General features: G+C 39.8%; 1 protein-coding gene across 6 annotated transcripts; it reads left to right on the forward strand.

The window, feature by feature from the left end:
• The first annotated feature begins 152 nt into the window (after positions 1-152).
• LOC147025519 (uncharacterized) lies at positions 153-24,126 on the forward strand. 6 transcript variants are annotated; one of them, XM_085886525.1, is made up of 10 exons: positions 153-290; positions 12,326-12,471; positions 12,909-12,980; positions 13,671-13,707; positions 16,494-16,612; positions 16,825-16,876; positions 20,240-20,505; positions 20,833-22,022; positions 23,611-23,833; positions 23,917-24,126. In XM_085886525.1, exons 2-8 carry the CDS (start codon positions 12,394-12,396, stop codon positions 21,793-21,795), a joined length of 1,587 nt encoding a protein of 528 aa, XP_085742651.1. In that variant the 5' UTR covers positions 153-290; positions 12,326-12,393; the 3' UTR covers positions 21,796-22,022; positions 23,611-23,833; positions 23,917-24,126. The 6 variants fall into 6 exon arrangements, with proteins under 6 accessions (XP_085742651.1, XP_085742654.1, XP_085742649.1 ...); XM_085886528.1 differs by lacking the exon at positions 12,326-12,471 and having other exon boundaries at positions 23,917-24,124; XM_085886523.1 differs by lacking the exon at positions 153-290 and having other exon boundaries at positions 12,279-12,471.
• The last annotated feature ends 1,996 nt before the right edge of the window (positions 24,127-26,122 follow it).

The raw sequence follows: 26,122 nt of genomic DNA on the forward strand, positions 1-26,122 counted from the left end.
AAGCGATGATAAACTGCTTGCTGACGGAACACACGGGCGCTGTGTGGTTCCCGTCGTAAAATCCATAAAATGTGAAATCGATTTGCAAAAGCAGTTCGAACGGTTCATCGATCGGAGGAATGTACTGAAAAACGATCAGTCCACGTGGTGCGAAGAGATATCCTGAGGGAACGAGGAAAAACTCGCAATCTTGTTTCCACCAATGTTCCAGACAGGCGCGGTTTCCATGGTGACCAGACTTTCCCCTGGGATTGTGATTTAAACCTGCACGTCATTCGGGAGATGGGCAGGTGTTTTCATGATTCTTTTTATTACAACAATGTGTAACGTGATGAGTAAACACCTGTGTGTAATATGGTGAGGAAACACCTGTGTGTAATATGGTGAGGAAACACCTGTGTGTAATATGGTGAGGAAACACCTGTGTGTAATATGGTGAGGAAACACCTGTGTGTAATATGGTGAGGAAACACCTGTGTGTAATATGGTGAGGAAACACCTGTGTGTAATATGGTGAGGAAACACCTGTGTGTAATATGGTGAGGAAACACCTGTGTGTAATATGGTGAGGAAACACCTGTGTGTAATATGGTGAGTAAACACCGGTGTGTAATATGGTGAGGAAACACCTGTGTGTAATATGGTGAGGAAACACCTGTGTGTAATATGGTGAGGAAACACCTGTGTGTAATATGGTGAGGAAACACCTGTGTGTAATATGGTGAGTAAACATCTATGTGTAATATGGTGAGGAAACACCTGTGTGTAATATGGTGAGGAAACACCTGTGTGTAATATGGTGAGGAAACACCTGTGTGTAATATGGTGAGTAAACACCTGTGTGTAATATGGTGAGGAAACACCTGTGTGTAATATGGTGAGTAAACATCTGTGTGTAATATGGTGAGTAAACATCTGTGTGTAATATGGTGAGTAAACATCTGTGTGTAATATGGTGAGTAAACATCTGTGTGTAATATGGTGAGGAAACATCTGTGTGTAATATGGTGAGTAAACACCTGTGTGTAATATGGTGAGTAAACACCTGTGTGTAATATGGTGAGGAAACATCTGTGTGTAATATGGTGAGTAAACATCTGTGTGTAATATGGTGAGGAAACATCTGTGTGTAATATGGTGAGTAAACACCTGTGTGTAATATGGTGAGTAAACACCTGTATGTAATATGATGAGTAAACACCTGTGTGTAATATGATGAGTAAACACCTGTATGTAATATGGTGAGTAAACACCTGTGTGTAATATGGTGAGTAAACACCTGTGTGTAATATGGTGAGTAAACATCTGTGTGTAATATGGTGAGTAAACACCTGTGTGTAATATGATGGATAAAGTAAACACCTGTGTGTAATATGGTGAGTAAACATCTGTGTGTAATATGGTGAGTAAACACCTGTGTGTAATATGGTGAGTAAACACCTGTGTGTAATATGATGAGTAAACACCTGTATGTAATATGGTGAGTAAACACCTGTGTGTAATATGGTGAGTAAACATCTGTGTGTAATATGGTGAGTAAACACCTGTATGTAATATGATGAGTAAACACCTGTGTGTAATATGATGAGTAAACACCTGTGTGTAATATGGTGAGTAAACATCTGTGTGTAATATGATGAGTAAACACCTGTGTGTAATATGATGAGTAAACACCTGTGTGTAATATGGTGAGTAAACACCTGTGTGTAATATGGTGAGTAAACACCTGTGTGTAATATGGTGAGTAAACACCTGTGTGTAATATGGTGAGTAAACACCTGTGTGTAATATGATGAGTAAACACCTGTGTGTAATATGATGAGTAAACACCTGTGTGTAATATGATGAGTAAACACCTGTATGTAATATGATGAGTAAACACCTGTGTGTAATATGGTGAGTAAACATCTGTGTGTAATATGATGAGTAAACATCTGTGTGTAATATGATGAGTAAACACCTGTGTGTAATATGGTGAGTAAACATCTGTGTGTAATATGATGAGTAAACATCTGTATGTAATATGATGAGTGAACACCTGTGTCTAATATGGTGAGTAAAAATCTGTGTGTAATATGGTGAGTAAACATCTGTGTGTAATATGGTGAGTAAACATCTGTGTGTAATATGGTGAGTAAACATCTGTGTGTAATATGGTGAGTAAACTGTGTGTAATATGGTGAGTAAACATCTGTGTGTAATATGGTGAGTAAACACCTGTGTGTAATATGGTGAGTAAACACCTGTGTGTAATATGGTGAGTAAACACCTGTGTGTAATCCGGTGAGTAAACATCTGTGTGTAATATCGTGAGTAAACATCTGTGTGTAATATGGTGAGTAAACACGTGTGTGTCATATGGTGAGTAAACACCTGTGTGTAATATCGTGAGTAAACATCTGTGTGTAATATGGTGAGTAAACACCTGTGTGTAATATGGTGAGTAAACATCTGTGTGTAATATGGTGAGTAAACACCTGTGTGTAATATGATGGATAAAGTAAACACCTGTGTGTAATATGGTGAGTAAACACCTGTGTGTAATATGGTGAGGAAACACCTGTGTGTAATATGGTGAGTAAACATCTGTGTGTAATATGGTGAGTAAACATCTGTGTGTAATATGATGGATAAAGTAAACACCTGTGTGTAATATGGTGAGTAAACATCTGTGTGTAATATGGTGAGTAAACACCTGTGTGTAATATGGTGAGTAAACATCTGTGTGTAATATGGTGAGGAAACATCTGTGTGTAATATGGTGAGTAAACATCTGTGTGTAATATGGTGAGTAAACACCTGTATGTAATATGATGAGTAAACACCTGTGTGTAATATGATGAGTAAACACCTGTGTGTAATATGATGAGTAAACACCTGTGTGTAATATGATGAGTAAACACCTGTGTGTAATATGGTGAGTAAACACCTGTGTGTAATATGGTGAGTAAACATCTGTGTGTAATATGATGAGTAAACACCTGTGTGTAATATGATGAGTAAACACCTGTGTGTAATATGATGAGTAAACACCTGTGTGTAATATGGTGAGTAAACACCTGTGTGTAATATGGTGAGTAAACACCTGTGTGTAATATGGTGAGTAAACATCTGTGTGTAATATGATGAGTAAACATCTGTGTGTAATATGGTGAGTAAACATCTGTGTGTAATATGGTGAGTAAACATCTGTGTGTAATATGGTGAGTAAACATCTGTGTGTAATATGGTGAGTAAACATCTGTGTGTAATATGATGAGTAAACACCTGTGTGTAATATGATGAGTAAACACCTGTGTGTAATATGATGAGTAAACACCTGTGTGTAATATGATGAGTAAACACCTGTGTGTAATATGGTGAGTAAACACCTGTGTGTAATATGGTGAGTAAACACCTGTGTGTAATATGGTGAGTAAACACCTGTGTGTAATATGATGAGTAAACACCTGTGTGTAATATGATGAGTAAACACCTGTGTGTAATATGATGAGTAAACACCTGTGTGTAATATGATGAGTAAACACCTGTGTGTAATATGGTGAGTAAACATCTGTGTGTAATATGGTGAGTAAACATCTGTGTGTAATATGGTGAGTAAACATCTGTGTGTAATATGGTGAGTAAACATCTGTGTGTAATATGGTGAGTAAACATCTGTGTGTAATATGATGAGTAAACACCTGTGTGTAATATGGTGAGTAAACACCTGTGTGTAATATGGTGAGTAAACACCTGTGTGTAATATGGTGAGTAAACACCTGTGTGTAATATGATGAGTAAACACCTGTGTGTAATATGATGAGTAAACACCTGTGTGTAATATGATGAGTAAACACCTGTGTGTAATATGGTGAGTAAACACCTGTGTGTAATATGGTGAGTAAACACCTGTGTGTAATATGATGAGTAAACACCTGTGTGTAATATGATGAGTAAACATCTGTGTGTAATATGGTGAGTAAACACCTGTGTGTAATATGGTGAGTAAACACCTGTGTGTAATATGATGAGTAAACATCTGTGTGTAATATGGTGAGTAAACACCTGTGTGTAATATGGTGAGTAAACACCTGTGTGTAATATGGTGAGTAAACACCTGTGTGTAATATGATGAGTAAACACCTGTGTGTAATATGATGAGTAAACACCTGTGTGTAATATGATGAGTAAACACCTGTGTGTAATATGGTGAGTAAACATCTGTGTGTAATATGGTGAGTAAACATCTGTGTGTAATATGGTGAGTAAACATCTGTGTGTAATATGGTGAGTAAACATCTGTGTGTAATATGATGAGTAAACACCTGTGTGTAATATGATGAGTAAACACCTGTGTGTAATATGATGAGTAAACACCTGTGTGTAATATGATGAGTAAACACCTGTGTGTAATATGGTGAGTAAACACCTGTGTGTAATATGGTGAGTAAACACCTGTGTGTAATATGGTGAGTAAACACCTGTGTGTAATATGGTGAGTAAACACCTGTGTGTAATATGATGAGTAAACACCTGTGTGTAATATGATGAGTAAACACCTGTGTGTAATATGATGAGTAAACACCTGTGTGTAATATGGTGAGTAAACATCTGTGTGTAATATGATGAGTAAACATCTGTGTGTAATATGATGAGTAAACACCTGTGTGTAATATGGTGAGTAAACATCTGTGTGTAATATGGTGAGTAAACATCTGTGTGTAATATGGTGAGTAAACATCTGTGTGTAATATGGTGAGTAAACATCTGTGTGTAATATGATGAGTAAACACCTGTGTGTAATATGATGAGTAAACACCTGTGTGTAATATGATGAGTAAACACCTGTGTGTAATATGATGAGTAAACACCTGTGTGTAATATGGTGAGTAAACACCTGTGTGTAATATGGTGAGTAAACACCTGTGTGTAATATGGTGAGTAAACACCTGTGTGTAATATGGTGAGTAAACACCTGTGTGTAATATGATGAGTAAACACCTGTGTGTAATATGATGAGTAAACACCTGTGTGTAATATGATGAGTAAACACCTGTGTGTAATATGGTGAGTAAACATCTGTGTGTAATATGATGAGTAAACATCTGTGTGTAATATGATGAGTAAACACCTGTGTGTAATATGGTGAGTAAACATCTGTGTGTAATATGATGAGTAAACATCTGTATGTAATATGATGAGTAAACACCTGTGTGTAATATGTTGAGTAAAAATCTGTGTGTAATATGGTGAGTAAACATCTGTGTCTAATATGGTGAGTAAACATCTGTGCGTAATATGGTGAGTAAACATCTGTGTGTAATATGGTGAGTAAACATCTGTGTGTAATATGGTGAGTAAACATCTGTGTGTAATATGGTGAGTAAACACCTGTGTGTAATATGGTGAGTAAACACCTGTGTGTAATATGGTGAGTAAACACCTGTGTGTAATATGGTGAGTAAACACCTGTGTGTAATCCGGTGAGTAAACATCTGTGTGTAATATCGTGAGTAAACATCTGTGTGTAATATGGTGAGTAAACACGTGTGTGTCATATGGTGAGTAAACACCTGTGTGTAATATCGTGAGTAAACGTCTGTGTGTAATATGGTGAGTAAACACCTGTGTGTAATATGGTGAGTAAACATCTGTGTGTAATATGGTGAGTAAACACCTGTGTGTAATATGATGGATAAAGTAAACACCTGTGTGTAATATGGTGAGTAAACATCTGTGTGTAATATGGTGAGTAAACACGTGTGTGTCATATGGTGAGTAAACACCTGTGTGTAATATCGTGAGTAAACATCTGTGTGTAATATGGTGAGTAAACACCTGTGTGTAATATGGTGAGTAAACACCTGTGTGTAATATGGTGAGTAAACAACTGTGTGTAATATGATGGATAAAGTAAACACCTGTGTGTAATATGGTGAGTAAACATCTGTGTGTAATATGGTGAGTAAACACCTGTGTGTAATATGGTGAGTAAACATCTGTATGTAATATGGTGAGTAAACACCTGTGTGTAATATGATGAGTGAACATCTGTATGTAATATGGTGAGAAAACACCTGTGTGTAATATGGTGAGTAAACACCTGTGTGTAATATGATGAGTAAACACCTGTGTGTAATATGGTGAGTAAACATCTGTGTGTAATATGGTGAGTAAACACCTGTGTGTAATATGATGGATAAAGTAAACACCTGTGTGTAATATGGTGAGTAAACATCTGTGTGTAATATGGTGAGTAAACACGTGTGTGTCATATGGTGAGTAAACACCTGTGTGTAATATGGTGAGTAAACACCTGTGTGTAATATGGTGAGTAAACACCTGTGTGTAATATGGTGAGTAAACACCTGTGTGTAATATGATGAGTAAACACCTGTGTGTAATATGATGAGTAAACATCTGCGTGTAATATGGTGAGTAAACACCTGTGTGTAATATGGTGAGTAAACACCTGTGTGTAATATGGTGAGTAAACAACTGTGTGTAATATGATGGATAAAGTAAACACCTGTGTGTAATATGGTGAGTAAACATCTGTGTGTAATATGGTGAGTAAACACCTGTGTGTAATATGGTGAGTAAACATCTGTGTGTAATATGGTGAGGAAACATCTGTGTGTAATATTGTGAGTAAACATCTGTGTGTAATATGGTGAGTAAACACCTGTATGTAATATGATGAGTAAACACCTGTGTGTAATATGATGAGTAAACACCTGTGTGTAATATGGTGAGTAAACACCTGTGTGTAATATGGTGAGTAAACATCTGTGTGTAATATGGTGAGTAAACACCTGTATGTAATATGATGAGTAAACACCTGTGTGTAATATGATGAGTAAACACCTGTGTGTAATATGGTGAGTAAACATCTGTGTGTAATATGATGAGTAAACACCTGTGTGTAATATGATGAGTAAACACCTGTGTGTAATATGATGAGTAAACACCTGTGTGTAATATGGTGAGTAAACACCTGTGTGTAATATGGTGAGTAAACACCTGTGTGTAATATGGTGAGTAAACACCTGTGTGTAATATGGTGAGTAAACACCTGTGTGTAATATGGTGAGTAAACACCTGTGTGTAATATGATGAGTAAACACCTGTGTGTAATATGATGAGTAAACACCTGTGTGTAATATGATGAGTAAACACCTGTGTGTAATATGGTGAGTAAACATCTGTGTGTAATATGATGAGTAAACATCTGTGTGTAATATGATGAGTAAACACCTGTGTGTAATATGGTGAGTAAACATCTGTGTGTAATATGATGAGTAAACATCTGTATGTAATATGATGAGTAAACACCTGTGTGTAATATGGTGAGTAAAAATCTGTGTGTAATATGGTGAGTAAACATCTGTGTGTAATATGGTGAGTAAACATCTGTGAGTAATATGGTGAGTAAACATCTGTGTGTAATATGGTGAGTAAACATCTGTGTGTAATATGGTGAGTAAACATCTGTGTGTAATATGGTGAGTAAACACCTGTGTGTAATATGGTGAGTAAACACCTGTGTGTAATATGGTGAGTAAACACCTGTGTGTAATCCGGTGAGTAAACATCTGTGTGTAATATCGTGAGTAAACATCTGTGTGTAATATGGTGAGTAAACACGTGTGTGTCATATGGTGAGTAAACACCTGTGTGTAATATCGTGAGTAAACATCTGTGTGTAATATGGTGAGTAAACACCTGTGTGTAATATGGTGAGTAAACATCTGTGTGTAATATGGTGAGTAAACACCTGTGTGTAATATGATGGATAAAGTAAACACCTGTGTGTAATATGGTGAGTAAACATCTGTGTGTAATATGGTGAGTAAACACGTGTGTGTCATATGGTGAGTAAACACCTGTGTGTAATATCGTGAGTAAACATCTGTGTGTAATATGGTGAGTAAACACCTGTGTGTAATATGGTGAGTAAACACCTGTGTGTAATATGGTGAGTAAACAACTGTGTGTAATATGATGGATAAAGTAAACACCTGTGTGTAATATGGTGAGTAAACATCTGTGTGTAATATGGTGAGTAAACACCTGTGTGTAATATGGTGAGTAAACATCTGTATGTAATATGGTGAGTAAACACCTGTGTGTAATATGATGAGTGAACATCTGTATGTAATATGGTGAGAAAACACCTGTGTGTAATATGGTGAGTAAACACCTGTGTGTAATATGATGAGTAAACACCTGTGTGTAATATGATGAGTAAACACCTGTGTGTAATATGGTGAGTAAACACCTGTGTGTAATATGATGAGTGAAGATCTGTATGTAATATGGTGAGAAAACACCTGTGTGTAATATGGTGAGTAAACACCTGTGTGTAATATGATGAGTAAACACCTGTGTGTAATATGGTGAGTAAACATCTGTGTGTAATATGGTGAGTAAACATCTGTGTGTAATATGATGGATAAAGTAAACACCTGTGTGTAATATGGTGAGTAAACATCTGTGTGTAATATGGTGAGTAAACAACTGTATGTAATATGATGGATAAAGTAAACACCTGTGTGTAATATGGTGAGTAAACAACTGTGTGTAATATGATGGATAAAGTAAACACCTGTGTGTAATATGGTGAGTAAACACCTGTGTGTAATATGGTGAGTAAACACCTGTGTGTAATATGGTGAGTAAACAACTGTATGTAATATGATGGATAAAGTAAACACCTGTGTGTAATATGGTGAGTAAACAACTGTGTGTAATATGATGGATAAAGTAAACACCTGTGTGTAATATGGTGAGTAAACACCTGTGTGTATTATGGTGAGTAAACACCTGTGTGTAATATGGTGAGTAAACAACTGTATGTAATATGATGGATAAAGTAAACACCTGTGTGTAATATGGTGAGTAAACAACTGTGTGTAATATGATGGATAAAGTAAACACCTGTGTGTAATATGGTGAGTAAACAACTGTGTGTAATATGATGGATAAAGTAAACACCTGTGTGTAATATGGTGAGTAAACACCTGTATGTAATATGATGAGTAAACACCTGTATGTAATATGATGAGTAAACATCTGTATGTAATATGATGAGTAAACATCTGTATGTAATATGATGAGTAAACACCTGTGTGTAATATGGTGAGTAAACACCTGTGTGTAATATGGTGAGTAAACATCTGTGTGTAATATGGTGAGTAAACATCTGTGTGTAATATGATGGATAAAGTAAACATATGTGTGTAATATGGTGAGTAAACATCTGTGTGTAATATGATGGATAAAGTAAACACCTGTGTGTAATATGGTGAGTAAACATCTGTGTGTAATATGGTGAGTAAACATCTGTGTGTAATATGATGGATAAAGTAAACACCTGTGTGTAATATGGTGAGTAAACATCTGTGTGTAATATGATGAGTAAACATCTGTATGTAATATGATGGATAAAGTAAACACCTGTGTGTAATATGGTGAGTAAACATCTGTGTGTAATATGATGAGTAAACATCTGTATGTAATATGATGGATAAAGTAAACACCTGTGTGTAATATGGTGAGTAAACACCTGTATGTAATATGATGAGTAAACATCTGTGTGTAATATGGTGAGTAAACAACTGTATGTAATATGATGGATAAAGTAAACACCTGTGTGTAATATGGTGAGTAAACACCTGTATGTAATATGGTGAGTAAACATCTGTGTGTAATATGGTGAGTAAACATCTGTATGTAATATGATGAGTAAACACCTGTGTGTAATATGGTGAGTAAACACCTGTGTGTAATATGGTGAGTAAACACCTGTGTGTAATATGGTGAGTAAACATCTGTGTGTCATATGATGAGTAAACACCTGTATGTAATATGATGGAAAAGTAAACACCTGTGTGTCATATGATGAGTAAACACCTGTGTGTAATATGATGGATAAAGTAAACACCTCTGTGTAATATGGTGAGTAAACATCTGTGTGTAATATGGTGAGTAAACATCTGTGTGTAATATGGTGAGTAAACATCTGTGTGTCATATGATGAGTAAACACCTGTGTGTAATATGATGGATAAAGTAAACACTTGTGTGTAATATGGTGAGTAAACATCTGTATGTAATATGATGAGTAAACATCTGTATGTAATATGATGAGTAAACACCTGTGTGTAATATGATGAGTAAACACCTGTGTGTAATATGGTGAGTAAACAACTGTGTGTAATATGGTGAGTAAACATCTCTGTGTAATATGATGAGTAAACAACTGTGTGTAATATGATGGATAAACACCTGTGTGTAATATGATGAGTAAACACCTGTGTGTAATATGGTGAGTAAACATCTGTGTGTAATATGGTGAGTAAACATCTCTGTGTAATATGATGAGTAAACACCTGTGTGTAATATGATGAGTAAACACCTGTGTGTAATATGGTGAGTAAACAACTGTGTGTAATATGGTGAGGAAACATCTCTGTGTAATATGATGAGTAAACAACTGTGTGTAATATGATGGATAAACACCTGTATGTAATATGATGGAAAAGTAAACACCTGTGTGTCATATGATGAGTAAACACCTGTGTGTAATATGATGGATAAAGTAAACACCTGTGTGTAATATGGTGAGTAAACTTCTGTGTGTAATATGGTGAGTAAACATCTGTGTGTAATATGGTGAGTAAACATCTGTGTGTCATATGATGAGTGAACACCTGTGTGTAATATGATGGATAAAGTAAACACTTGTGTGTAATATGGTGAGTAAACATCTGTATGTAATATGATGAGTAAACATCTGTATGTAATATGATGAGTAAACACCTGTGTGTAATATGATGAGTAAACACCTGTGTGTAATATGGTGAGTAAACATCTGTGTGTAATATGGTGAGTAAACATCTCTGTGTAATATGATGAGTAAACAACTGTGTGTAATATGATGGATAAACACCTGTATGTAATATGATGGAAAAGTAAACACCTGTGTGTAATATGATGGATAAAGTAAACACCTGTGTGTAATATGGTGAGTAAACATCTGTGTGTAATATGGTGAGTAAACATCTGTATGTAATATGATGAGTAAACATCTGTATATAATATGATGAGTAAACACCTGTGTGTAATATGGTGAGTAAACACCTGTGTGTAATATGGTGAGTAAACACCTGTGTGTAATATGGTGAGTAAACACCTGTGTGTAATATGGTGAGTAAACATCTGTGTGTCATATGATGAGTAAACACCTGTATGTACTATGATGGAAAAGTAAACACCTGTGTGTCATATGATGAGTAAACACCTGTGTGTAATATGATGGATAAAGTAAACACCTGTGTGTAATATGGTGAGTAAACATCTGTGTGTCATATGATGAGTAAACACGTGTATGTACTATGATGGAAAAGTAAACACCTGTGTGTCATATGATGAGTAAACACATGTGTGTAATATGATGGATAAAGTAAACACCTGTGTGTAATATGGTGAGTAAACACCTGTGTGTCATATGATTGAATTCATGTTTCCACAGGGAAAAGGCATTACAGAAATAAAATTATCATTACTCGTGCGTGGCCGTACATGCAAAAGATAATAATAAAAAAATGGAAAAAAAGTATTGTTTCGTCAATCGTGACGTCATAGCACCGTATTCTGTCATTGGTTGGTAAATAAATGGCCATAACTTGGAAACCACTTGTCCGATTAATATCAAACCTTGAAAAGGCACATACTCAGGTCCCCAGTAATATACCTGGCAAGTTTCAATTAGATCGGACCAGAGGTTGTCGAGAAGCAGCGGTCACAGACATACACACACAGACACACACACAGACACACACACACACAGACACACACACACAGACACACACAAACAGACACAGACAAACAGACACAGACACACACACAGACACACACACACACAGACACGCACACAGACACACACACACACACACAGACACACACACACACACACACACACAGACACAGACACACACACACACACACACACACACACAGACACACACACACACACACACACACACACACACAGACACACACACACACACACACACACACACACACACACACAGACACACACACAGACACAGACACACACACAGACACACACACAGACACACATACACATACACACAGATTGTTGGAATTATCGACAGATTATTATGATGATGATTATTTTTGTGATTATTATTATTAATGGTAAAGTATTGTACGAGTGTCTGTTCGAGTTATTATAACTGTGCTTGTAATTTGATCGGATTTCGTGTGAATAAAATGTGTAAAACGTGTTTGTGAGTCACATTGTTGTGACGTCACAGAGGGACAACGATCGTCCGTTATTTCATTGTGTGCTCCGAGGGTTTTCCCCTCACAGTTCGAGCCCACGATGGAGTTCACACGTTTCTTCATGACCTCCTTGCTCGTTATCAATTTAATATTTTACCATCAACTGTTCTCTCAACCGGTGAGTTTTAATCGAGGAATTTGTTGTGTCATCCTTACTGTGTCGTTTGAACATCGAGTTTGGGAGGAAGTTTGTCAGGTGGACAGGGTACCGGCACACAAGGGCCTACTCTGTGTTCGTGGAAATGAAAACTCCCGACCTGGTGCTGCTTCCCATTTCGAATCAAACCCGCTTTTGGAAGAGGACGTAAAGCCGGCCGTCCCGTCGGTACTTAACGTGTTCGTGTTAAACATCATGGTTTGTATCTTTAGAAAAGAGTTGGTCATTGTGTGTCGGTACCTTGGGTCTGAAATTCCCTCCGTGATTGCAGTGACGTCACTATTTCCTTGCTTGTACCTTCAGGCAAACTCGGGATATGAAGGTAAACGTTCGAAATGTCCCGAATTCCCCACTTTGTCTTACACTGTGTATTTTCTGTCCTGTTGTCTATCACACAGAAACAAGGATATTATGATTACCTTTGGGAAAGGTTCTTTCAACTCCTCCCGAACTCTCTCCGTCCTTCTCAGGTATGACGTCATTCCCCATAAACACAGTTGCTGTGAATCCCAAGATGAGTCGATTCATGGGATGTTTGAAGGTTTTTAAGGGTGGACGACCTGAAGGATCCACGTGAACCTGTTCACGTGGGAGTTTGATTCACGTGACCACGTGGACATCACGTGCACATCGAACACCTTTAACCTCGAGATACCTGGAAGTGATTTTTGTGAACAACCAGGATCGCTCGGTGATTGTTCACGTTCTCCCGTTTGAACATTCTCGTGTGTGTTTCATTGTCAACCGACTATAAACCACCTTCCTGGTGATTCACAAGCCAGTTATTGCTCCCTCGGGTACACCATCGTTTCGATGAAACCGAGAGCCGGTCGTCCCATCGACCTGCACTGACTTGTGAACGTTAAAAATCCACCGGTACCTTTCGAAAAGAGAAGGTAATTGTGTGCCAATATCTTTAGTCGGGTCAGAAACTGCACGGAATGATCTACCTGGAAAGGTGGTTACATTTACTTGCATTGAGCCTTTGCCTTGAGTGGATTCCCGAAATCTTAATCAGATATTAGAATAATAATTATCAACCAAGGTTGTTTAAATTAAATTAATTATTTTACATTTTAACTTGTGGTTAAAAGTTCCACTTTGGGATCGATGTTTGAAAACTTTCCATCACGTGACGTGTTGTTTGTGTTTTGTTTCAGTACCGTGATGGTTCCTGGTTCTCGAACCTGCACGATGGTAAGTACCTTGGATTCTTCCTTTTCTATCTACATATTATTAGTATGCAGAAATTTTATCAAGGAACAACAACCAAGAGATGGGAATCATTCTCTTTTGGGATTCCTTGGGTAAATCATCCTTTCTCGAAGATCAAAGTTGATGCGGAGATACATCGGCCTGCTCATCGCAGGTGAATTCATCATTTTAAGATGATCAAACAAACAAATAAACAAACAAACAACAGGCTTCGTCCCTTCCTGTTTGAAGAACACAAAATAAAGTTTATTTTCTTGAGTTATTAAGATCATGAATCTTATCTTTAATAATAATGATGATAAACTTGATGCAATAATGCGATCGCGATGTTGATGATCAAGACGAGTTGATGAAGATGATCGGACACAGCCATCACGGCGGAGTCTTCTTCACCCCCACACACATGCCTCGCCCTCACGCGAGACATTGATATATATATATATATATATATATATATATATATATATATATATATATATATATATATATATATATATATATATATATATATAATGTGTGTATATGACTTGGTCATTATAACTTGTCATGAATAATTATTCAGATTATAATCTGAACGAGTTGTGATGAAAGTTTTGTTGATCACGTGATGCGGCACGTGGCCCCTGTCATGCCACGGGAGAGGAACTTGGCTGCATCGGGACAATCGGCGTCCACAAGGATCCTTGACCACGTCGTGGAGCGTCCATTGAGTCAGGCCCTTGTGTGAATGAGATGAAAAAGGACTCCACTCAAGGTTCCTGTCCACACAAAGTTGAGGATTATATTTTCGTGCTCATTTTCTTCTATGTTTCCCTTTGCGCCACACCGGCCACTATTGCACCACACCAGCCACTGTCGTGCCACACCGGCCACTATCGTGCAACACCAGCCACTATTGTGCCACACCAGCCACTATTGTGCCACACCAGCCACTATTGTGCCACACCAGCCACTATTGTGCCACACCATCCACTATCGTGCCACACCGGCCACTATTGCACCACACCGGCCACTGTCGTGCCACACCGGCCACTATTGTGCCACACCAGCCACTATCGTGCAACACCAGCCACTATCTTGCCACACCGGCCACTATTGTACCACACCAGCCACTATCGTGCCACACCGGCCACTATTGTGCCACACCGGCCTCTATCGTGCAACACCAGCCACTATTGTGCCACACCAGCCACTATCTTTCCACACCGGCCACTATTGTCCCACACCAGCCACTATCATGCCACACCAGCCACTATTGTGCCACACCAGCCACTATCTTGCCACACCGGCCACTATCGTGCCACACCAGCCACTATCGTGCCACACCGGCCACTATTGTGCCACACCAGCCACTATCGTGCCACACCGGCCGCTATCGTGCCACACCGGCCACTATTGTGCCACACCAGCCACTATCGTGCCACACCGGCCGCTATCGTGCCACACCGGCCACTATTGTGCCACACCAGCCACTATCGTGCCACACCAGCCCCTATTGTGCCACACCGGCCATTATTGCAAAACACCGGCCACTATCGTGCCACACCGCTGACATGCCACCTATTGTGGAAATTAGAGATGGTCCAAGCCTGATTTTCTCGAGTTTGAGCTGAGAAATTCTTTCAAACAAATGGAGCCCAAGTTCGTGTTCCTTCCCGCTAACTCGTTTCCCAAGAATTCCGAAAAAATTGTGGGAAATTAATTCAGGAATTCCTGCCTTTTCCCGTTTTTTTTAGGGTCGCGCTCGGGAAACTTGGGCTTGAACCACCTGTAGTTGCAAGTGTAGATGTGTTTGCACTTGTTCAGTTTGCTCTGTGCACCTCCTTTCCCAACACGAAGGAAAGATTCCTCAACTTGAACCTTGTGGCCTTCAAACCCATCCCACAACCAAGCTGACACATGATGAAATGTGTACAATGGTAAAAACTTCATCCAAAGTTCGATGATGATTGGATGGAAAATGTGACCGATGCTCCAAAAAGTCTGTTTTCTGTCGTCGTGGGTTGCAGGGAATAAAATACCTCATTCATTCAACGGTTTATCTTGAACCAGCTTTCAAATCACGTGTCCATCATCCTCCTTGCCACTTGTGAAATGTGTTGTGATGTTCTCCATCATTTCATCATTGTTCTCATGATATTTTATTACAAAACAAGCTGTTCGATTGATCAGTTTATTTAACAGAGAGGACAGAGGGAAGGGAGGGGAGAGGGAAGGAGAGGAGAGGTCAGAGGGAGGGGAGAGGGAAGGAGAGGAGAGGACAGAGGGAGGGGAGAGGATTGAATGGATGTTGGGAGGAGGGAGGGTAAGCTAGGAATGGGAGAAGAGCGAGGAAGTGGGGGAAGATGGGGAGAGCGATGCCTCACCACATAAACACACACAAACACACAGACATTTATTCATGTGGATATGCAACCTGTGTTTGCTTTGCTGCATCATTTTTTCTTGAGTTGCAGCAGTTCCACTGATGCAATGTCCCCTGCTTCCAATAAGCTGGTACTCATTTTGCTGACTTCGGAAGGATGACAGGCTGAGTTAACCCACCTGGTGTTAATTCAATGGTTGGACAGGAGCTTGAACTCAAGACCCAAAGATCTTCAAAGCCAGCCACCTTCACCGTTACAACAACACCAGGCTTTCTGGTTTATATGATGTTTGCCAATTGTATCAGATTCTCAGGAAATCTTGAGAGAACATTCAGTGTTGGCCCAAAAGGTAAAGCAATCCCAAATGTAGGCCTTTACCGTGCTCTGTTCTTTTGTTCACAGCAATATTGAGGACAATCAATTGCCAATTTTACAACAATGGGAACGTCATAAATATCAACATCATCAAGGCGTGCATCATCTTCACGGCAGTTTGCATGATCTTGAACCATATCACTCAGGTATGATTTTGATGGTTACCTGCTCAAAAATTCACAATCCAATAGAAATGGCAAATCGACCCAAACTGCCGTTCTGGACTCGGGTAGAACATTACACGGGATGGTGGAGTATCGTGCTGCATTGTTCACATCACATGTGGACTTAGACAAAGTCAGGTGAAGAGAGGCTCGTTGTGTTGAAGTGTTTTATGGATGATGTATTTGTGTTGCAGATTTTACTTGCCATATCAAGATGGCGTTCCAGAGATGCCCCGCCAGACTGCAGTAAGTGAAAGCTCTTTTGTAGCAGTAAACCCTTAAATATCGCGGGTTTGAATATTGTGGGTTTTGACCAATTGGGGGCAACGTCTTGTGTTCTGATTTCGTTATCATGAGGTTTAATTTCCACCAATCTTGGTCTTTGAGCAGACGGTCATCTCGTACCAGGAGCCGTTTGTTGTTTCTCACACACCTTCAGTGAAGATGCTGAAGTGTAAAACGATGGAGAAAAGAAGTGATTATTATTAGCAGTTTGTACTTTACACATATAATTCGACTTTACACATGTAATTTTAAATCAGCGGTGCTGCTGTGGTACAAGGGGCAACCGAGACATGCAGCATGGACATCACAGGACTGAACCGATCTCCATGTAAACACCACTTCGGTGTGATCTTCCGAGCAATCGTTATCAATTCCTTTGTTTTCGGTTGTTATTGATTTTTGATTTTCTACCATGGCTCCCAAAAAGAAAACTGTTGCTAATGGTGATATCTTTGACTCAGAAAGTGAAGGTTTTGGATAAGCTTGCTTGAGGTGAGAGTGTGTTTTTATTTACTTATTTGCTGGTGTAAGGAATGCAGAACAATTGATAAAAGAAACACTTCGATAGCTCAGAAAAGGAAACGATTGAAGACATTACAGAATGGAGGAAGAAAGGTGGAGGTTTTCGGGCTGGCAGGACGGGCTGGAGTTCCACACACTCGTCTCGAAGATGTCTCGCTGAGTTAGTCGTTTCGTTGGTGGTCGTTTAAGACCTCATGGTGACCTTTACAAAGAGTATGCAAACGATTGCTGGCACCATGAACAAATTCCAAATTCCTGCCCTAACTGGTGCTGGGAAGGCAATGGCAAACCACCCTTCCTCAGGAAGCTGTGTCGGCGGCATCGATGCTCTGTTAAGATTATGGTTCATCAGAGAGAGAGAGAGAGAGAGAGAGAGAGAGAGAGAGAGAGAGAGAGAGAGAGAGAGAGAGAGAGAGAGAGAGAGAGAGAGAGAGAGAGAGAGAGAGAGAGAGACAGAGACAGAGACAGAGACAGAGAGAGAGACAGAGACAGAGACAGAGACAGAGACAGAGACAGAGACAGAGACAGAGACAGAGACAGAGACAGAGACAGAGACAGAGACAGAGACAGAGACAGAGACAGAGACAGAGACAGAGACAGAGACAGAGACAGAGACAGAGACAGAGAGAGATAGAGGTGCAGGTTCTCGACAAATTACAGAAAGGAAGGGCTGAGTTTAACCTGCTTCAAATCAGCAGGACCCTTTATCAGAAAGCTAATTTATATTTATTTTACATTTTTATTTAAATTGTGATATGTTTATTTTTGGCTGTCACCGACCTTCCCCGAGATTTTCTGGAAGCCCGCAAACCTACCGCCCTTATTACCATATGAAATTGCTTTAAACTATCGTGGTTTTAATTGTCACGGTTTAAACTATTACGGTTTTAACCATTATGGTTTTAGTTATCACGGTTTTAACTATCACGCTTTTAACCATAATGGTTTTAATTATCATGGTTTTAATTGTCACGGTTTAAACAATCATGGTTTTAACCATGATGGTTTTAGTTATCACAGTTTTAACTATCACGGTTCTAACCATCACGGTTTTAACCATCATGGTTTTAGTTATCACGGTTTTCGTTATCATGGTTTTAACCATCACGGTTTTAACCATCATGGTTTTAACTATCACAGTTTAAACGATCACGGGTTTAACCATTATGGTTTTAGTTCTCACGGTTTTAGTTGTCATGGTTTTAACCATCATGGTTTTAACCATCACGGTTTTAACTATCACGGTTCTATGATTGTTTTAACTATCACGGTTTTAACTATCATGGTTTTAACGATCATGGTTTTAACTATCACAGTTTTATCCATCACGGTTTTAACCATTATGGTTTTAGTTATCACGGTTTTAACTATCACGGTTTTAACTATCACGGTTCTAACTATCATTGTTTTAACTATCATGGTTTCAACCATTGCGGTTTTAACCATCATGGTTTTAACCATCATGGTTTTAACTATCATGGTTTTAACTATCACGGTTCTATCATTGTTTTAACTATCACTGTTTCAACTATCGCAGTTTTAACTGTCATGGTTTTAACGATCATGGTTTTCACGATCATGGTGTTAACTATCACGGTTTTATCCATCACGGTTCTAACTATCATTGTTTTAACTATCACGCTTTCAACTATCGCGGTTTTAACTATCGCGGTTTTAACAATCACGGTTTTAGCTATCACGGTTCTAGCTATCATTGTTTCAACTATCGCGGTTTTAACTATCACGGTTTCAACTATCGTGGTTTTAACTATCATGGTTTTAATGATCATGGTTTTAACTATCATGGTTTTAACTATCACGGTTTTATCCATCACGGCATTTTTAAGGAACGTAACCCCCACGATATTTCAGGGTTTACTCTACTCTATATTTGGTTCATAAATCGTAGTAATCTATGAGCCTGGTGTTGGCGCAGTGGTTAGGGCAGCGGCTTGGGATCCAAAAGGTCCTGAGTTCAAACCCCGTTGTGCCACTGAATTATTACACCAGGGGGTTGACTCAGCCTGTCATCCTTCCGAGGTTGGCAAAATGAGTACCAGTGTACTGGGCTGGTGTATACCCCGGTTAAAATAGGTGTATCAGATCCCTGTGTCGTAAGAGGCGACAAGGGTTGCGTCAGGAAGGGCATCCGGCGTAAAACATGTGCCAAATCACTATGCGGATCATACGGATGATCCGCTGTGGCGACCCCTAACAGGAGCAGCCGAAAGAAGAAGAAGAAGAAATCGTAGTAATCTATGTGAAATGGAGCAAGTGTTTGTCTGTCTGTCTGCTCTTTTTTCACCATTTTGCTCTATCTGCCATTTTGCTAAACCTTGGACCTCTTCGGAAGTGCCATACCCTCCCAAGTTTTCTATTCAGTGTAAAACAACCGAAGAAACTGTTAAAATGATCATGAAATGTTGGAGATGATCGGCATCACAGGCCTTGTGAAGGCGACAGTACGTGTCGGCCTGAGGGTTTCAGCCTTTGGTGTGAGCCCATGTGCAACTGTAATGATTTGAGCTGTGCAACTACGATATATTATACTGTATATGCACAGAAAGAGAAGGCATGTTTTTAATTTATGTACATAACTGGGATTATAATTACTTTTGGGAGTGATCAAGGCAGCAGTCTGTTGACTATACACCGCCCAAATAAAGGGATGTGCCAGAAGAATGGATTGCATGCATGGAACAAATCGCCCGTCGGATGGATACTCTGCTCGTAATAATGGTAATTGTTATTATTAATAATAAACATCACATTGCTTGTCCTGACATTGTTTTTATCACTCAGACTGCAGTGACATCTTGCGGGAAATGCAACAAATCAGTGAATGTGACATCAAAGCTCAACCGATCACCAGTGTATCGGGTAAAGATCCATCCCGATTTGGCCCGGTTCGATCGAGATGCCGTTTCTACCATCATCGATCTACAGAGAGAGATGTGGATGTTTACAACAACATGTATGCAGCAAGAGGAAGAAAGACTTCCCTGAAGGTTGAACCCGATATTGATCTCCATCACGTTGAACAGCAAGACAGCACAACAATGAACCAGGTAATGACATCAAGCTGAGTATGAAGAAGGAAAGTATCAGATTTTTTTTCTCAAATCAATGTTCACTTTTGATTTTACCATATTGTATAATGATCATTCAAAATTCCATGATTACAATGCCTTTTAGTATATCGAATACCACTTGGTGTGAAAGGCTGAAAAATGGGTTAATTTACTTTCTAAATGAATCATTCATAAAATTTATTTTATTGTTTGATATACATTTGATCAGCTCAACATTGTCCTTTTATTCTCAAATCCACGTTCATTGTGCAAACTTGCCAAAGGCTTGTGCCATCAAATTAATTCCTGTTTCTTTCTCTGCAGGCAAACCACCCTGACTATCGGTCCATGAAACACTTTCTGAACCCGAAAAATGACAAGTATGCTTTTCTGAATCCTGATCACACCTTGGGAAGAATGGCTGCATTCCCTGGGATCAGCACACATGAGGAACAAGGATACACCAGGAAAGACAAAGGACATGTGTGTTCGAGCAGAATCAGCTCTCGGAACTCTCAAATGGATTCCAGCAAAGTCCGGTCGCAGCATCGGTTTTCCTGCCCCAATCTATGTGGTGTACACACCAAGCTTCATTGGGGAAACCAAACAAAACCAACATTTAAACTCCAAACACGATCACTCCAAGAACCAACGACACAATCTCAGAAAGATCTCAGAAAGTCACAGGGAAGCATGGCATTGATCACAATGATCATCCAGAAGTGCCTCGGACTTGTATTTGGTCTACCACTGTTAGTGCATGAGTCATACCATAGAATCTCTCCAAAACAGGAGAAATCTTTACCCAAGCTGATACCACCAGGCCATGGGTTCCTCAAACGTCGGCCATCCACAATCCCCTTTGTGGATAGAAAGGCTCTGCAGGTGCTGGAGTTGAATGTACAAGAGAAAATAATTCAACATCAATGGGGTCTTCCATGTCTAATCCAAAGTTCTCTCGACATTCAGCTTCCTGCACCAAGACTTATCCGGAATCGTTCTCAAACAAAGCCCACAGGCATCGTGATCGCCAAAACGAGTCCACTTCCTTTCATTGGTGGCGAAACCAGGGAAATTTTGGAGTGGCACATCAATGATAAATTTTCCAAATTTCCATGTGTGGTTAGGGATTTGAGGGAAAGCTTCAAACTACCTGCTTGCCAGATCACAGAAGACCCCAATTCAGTCACATCCAGAAGCTTTGTGGGAACACTTTGCTGTTGGGTGTTTGGCTGGCTGTTGATGTGGTTTTCCTTATTTCTCTTCTTTCTCTTTTACTTTGTTTGAGCAATCGCTTCACCAATAAACCACACCCTTTCCCTTGTTCTCCATATAAAAGCAATAGAAAACATCGTGAATTTAAACCCTGCTCTTGATGTGTTTGAGAATGGAGTTTGCTGAACTGACTTGGGACAACTTCAAATTGCCTCGGATAAACAGTGTTCCTCCCAACTTCGTGTGCTGATCATCACATTCAAATTGATATTTTGGAATCGAACATCAAATCTATAGAGGTAAGTTTAAAAATCCAGTGTCTACAGAAAGTCTACACCCTCTTTCAAAAGTTTCATCTTTTGTTGCCTTATAGCCTGGAACTAAATTGCATTAAATCAGACTTTTTCCATGCTTATTTACACATCGCAACCCACAACTTCCAAGTGAAAAAGAAATCCCACAAATTTCAGAAAATTAATTTTATATACAAAACTAGAATATTTTGGTTGGATAAGTGTCACCCCCTGAGTTATTACTTGGTGGAAGCACCTTTGACAGCAATCCCAGCTGTGAGTCTGTTGGGATAGGACTCCACCAGCTTTACACACCTCGATTGGGCAATATTTGCCCATTGTTCTGTACAAAACTGTTCAAGTTCAGTCAAGTTGCATGGGGAGCATTGATGAACAGCAATCTTAATGTCATGCCACATATTTTCGATTGGATTTAGGTCGGGGCTCTGACTGGGCCACTCAAGGACATTTATCTTTTTGTTCCTTCACCATTCCAGTGTAGCTTTGGCTGTGTGCTTCGGGTCGTTGCCAAGCTGAAAGGTGAACTTGCGTCCAAATTTCAGCTTTCTTGCAGGGGGCAGCAGGTTTCCCTCTCGGATTTTTCTGTATTTTGCTCCATCCATTTTCTCTTCTATCCTGACAAGTGCTCCAGGCCCTGCTGATGAGAAACATCCCCAAAACATGATGCTGCCACCACCATCCTTCACAGTAGGGATGGTGATCTTTGGATGATGTGCTGTGTTGGGTTTGTGCCAAACATAATGCTTTGCATTTCAGCCAAAAAGTTCCATCTTGGTTTCATCAGAGCACAAAACTTTTTGCCACATGGATAAATAATCTCTGGAGTGTTTGGAATAATATAATAACCAGGCTTGTGGAGTGCTTGGAATATTGTGGTCACATGCCCACAATGACCAGTCATTGCCGTAATGGCCTGAAGCTCTTTCAAAGTTGACATTGGCTCTTGGTGGCTTCTCTGATCAGTCCCCTCCTTACTTGGTCATTCAGTTTGGAGAGACAGCCTGATCTTGGCAAGGTCTTGGTGGAACCATACACCTTCCACTTCTTCATGATTGTCTTGACTCCACAAGAAGGGATATTCAAGGCTTTTCAAATATTCTTATTCCCATCCCCTGATCAGTGCCTTTCCACAAAATAATCCCGGAGGTCTTTTGAAGCTCCTTGGTGGCCATGGTTGAGTCTTTGTTTTCTGAAATTCACTACCCAGCTGAGGAAACCTACAGGAACAGCTGATTTTATTCTGAAATTATCAGAATCACTACAATTTAACACAGGTGGAGGCCAATTGACTTTGTGTGTGATTGTTGAAGGTGATTGGTTACACCTGAGCTAATTTACAATTGCTATTATCAGGGGTGTGGATACTTATCCAACCAAGATATTCTAGTTTTGTATATTTAATTAACTTTCTGAAATTTGTTTTTCACTTGGAAGTTGTGGGTTGTGATGTGTAAATAAAGATGGAAAAAGTCTGATTTGATGTAATTTAATTACTTCACAGAGCCTGGTTTGTGCATGTAATCTTGTATTAAACAAATGAAACTTATAAACACTTTCCTCTTTTCGTTAACAGGAAATTGTATCATAAATAAAAGCTAAAGACACCCTTTTTTCCAAAACGAGAGGTGAAATGATCAATTTGCTTGAAGAAGTTTTGAACAACCCGTACCCACAAAACGAGCTCTTCTCTGATGACCCAGCGTACGAGTGATACCTTGGAGACTCGCATAATTTGGGAAAAATCAGGAAAAGTTACCGATCGATGTCCTCCTTTGTTGGATGGTGCTTGATGAGAGGTAAGTTCAATTGGATAAAAATTCATGAAATATTTTGTTTAATTTAAAATGAGATAAGTAATGTATTTATTTGTTATTTTTAGCAACATCAACAAAGCTCTGGGAGAAAAGTACAGGAAAATTCTACCTCTCTCTTCTACTCCCTCAAACTTAAATGACCTGAAAGATCATTGTCAAGACAGAACTGGAAGAAAAGAAAAAGCAAAGGACTTTGTTGACTTGAAAGACTGTATTCACCTTGTATTATTGCACTTTAATAAAATAAACATATTGAACTGTTGAAAAAAAAATCAACTGTGAAAATGATTTATGGGGTTTGGGTGATGGGTTTTAACGTGACGGTTGGGGTTGGGTTCGAATGTGAGCTTTGGGATTTGGTTTGAATGTTTGGGTGAAGGTTTTAATTTGAGTTGTTAGGTATTTGGGTTGGGTTTGAATGTAAGGGTTAGGGTTGGGGTTATAATAACCAAGACCTCAACAGATTTCTCCTGTGATATTATCCTGAGCTTCACCCTTGAGTGCTCACTGCAATACTGGATATAAAGTGTGAATCACCAACCTATTGCCTGTCTGTTCAGGGGACCCTCATTCTTTGATGAAAGGAGGAAAACCACGGGGCAACCCTCATGCAGTGTGCCTCTTTTGGTCCCACATTATTCTTAATCTTCATCAATGACTGCACTGACTCTCTGGAAAGTAATTTTCATCTCTTTGCTGATGATTCCATTCTCTGCTTTGACATCCCTCATCCTTCTGACAGACAGGTAATAGCCTCTTCCCTCTCCTCAGACATTGACAAAAATCGCAAACAAACTGGTGAAATACTTGGAACAGGTCTTTCAATCTTGAGAAATCCGTCTGTGTCTCTGTGTCTCTGTGTGTCTCTCTCTCTCACACAGGACCATGCTGAAATCCTCCTCATTCCTCTTGGAGGTTCAGTCTCTCAAACTCTTGGGTCTCAATCGAAACCATGATCTCTCTCTTTGGCAAGCTACATTTCAAACTTGGCCTCCAAAGCCAGGCACTGACTCGGCATCCTCTGTCGTGCAAAGTTTTCTCTCACAAAAAGCACCGACTGGGCATCCTCCATCCTTCCTTGATAAATCTGAGCTTCTGTCCATGCACAAGGCTTTCATCCACAGCTTGATTGCTCTCCTGCCTCGGCTGGTTACCTTGCCTCTCATCTTGTTTAGCTTGATGCTGTGGAAAAAAGGGCTTTCAAGATCATTGGAACCCCTCACGATGAAGCTCACTCTATGAGACGATCATTTCACCATCGCTAACAGGTGGTCTCAGTTTTCTTCCGCCTTTCTTTTTTTTGCACCCTCTGCCCTCTCCGTGCTTTGTCCACCCCATCCCCAGGTAACTGCAGGATGCATGAATCCACCAGCATCCCAGTGAAACTGTCGAAATCCAGAACCACTACTCACCTACACTCTTTATTCCTCTTTTTCCCACCTGTTTGGTGTCGTCCACCAAACGGCGGACTCCCTGGGTTAACCTGAGGTGTTCCCTTCGGGTGAGTGCCTGGAATGTTCTCTCCCGAAGAGGGGATCATCAACTGTCTCTGTTATCATCTGAGCTCAAGCATTTGCAGATCGGTATAGCAGCACTCTCTGAGGTTCGGAGACCGGATTGCGGCGAGATCATTGTAGGTGGTTATACCTACGATTGGTCTGGTCGCTCTGATGGTTACCATGCCCAAGGAGTTGCTGTAGCTGTGTCTAATAAGCTGACCCCAATGATAATTGAGGTAACACCGGTCAACGAGCGTATTATGAGATGAAGGATTCATCACTCCTTGGGTGTAATTTCCCTGGTCTCTGAATATACTCCGACTGAGGCGAGTGATCTCACCGTGAAGAAAGCATTCCATGCCACGCTCGAGTCTGTGGTTGATCAGTGCCCCAGGCGAGATACTCTTCCAGTCTCGGGGGATTTCAATGCATCGACTGGAACTGATAGGGATGGTTATGAGACATGTGTTGGTCCCCATGGGTCTGTAACTGTGATCCAGAATAGCACTAAGTTCCTTGACTTTGCAAGAAGTCATGGACTTAGAGTGGCTGGTTCATGGTTTCAGTGTCCACAGGCTCATCGCTGGACTTCGTATTCCAATGCTGACAGTGTGGCAAAGGAGATTGACCATGTGCTCATTTGTGGTCGATGGAGGATCATCCAGAAGTGCAGTGCCTACCTGAGTGCTCAGTTCCTCAACACTGACAACAGGTTTGTTGGAGCAACTTTGAAGTTGCAGCTTAAATCCCGGAGAATGGTACCATCCCAACC

This window comes from Eptatretus burgeri, chromosome 6 (genome assembly GCF_056783735.1).
Source record: "Eptatretus burgeri isolate ZD-2024b chromosome 6, Ebu_testis_v1, whole genome shotgun sequence".
In the NCBI taxonomy this organism is placed as follows: Eukaryota; Metazoa; Chordata; class Myxini; order Myxiniformes; family Myxinidae; genus Eptatretus; species Eptatretus burgeri.

Bases quoted from the DNA above. Each gene is read 5' to 3' on its own strand.
- LOC147025519 (XM_085886525.1), top strand. From the start codon at position 12,394: ATGGAGTTCACACGTTTCTTCATGACCTCCTTGCTCGTTATCAATTTA. The intron at 12,472-12,908 runs GTGAGTTTTAAT...TCTATCACACAG, and splicing joins ATCAACTGTTCTCTCAACCG to AAACAAGGATATTATGATTA. The intron at 16,613-16,824 runs GTATGATTTTGA...TTTGTGTTGCAG, and splicing joins TCTTGAACCATATCACTCAG to ATTTTACTTGCCATATCAAG.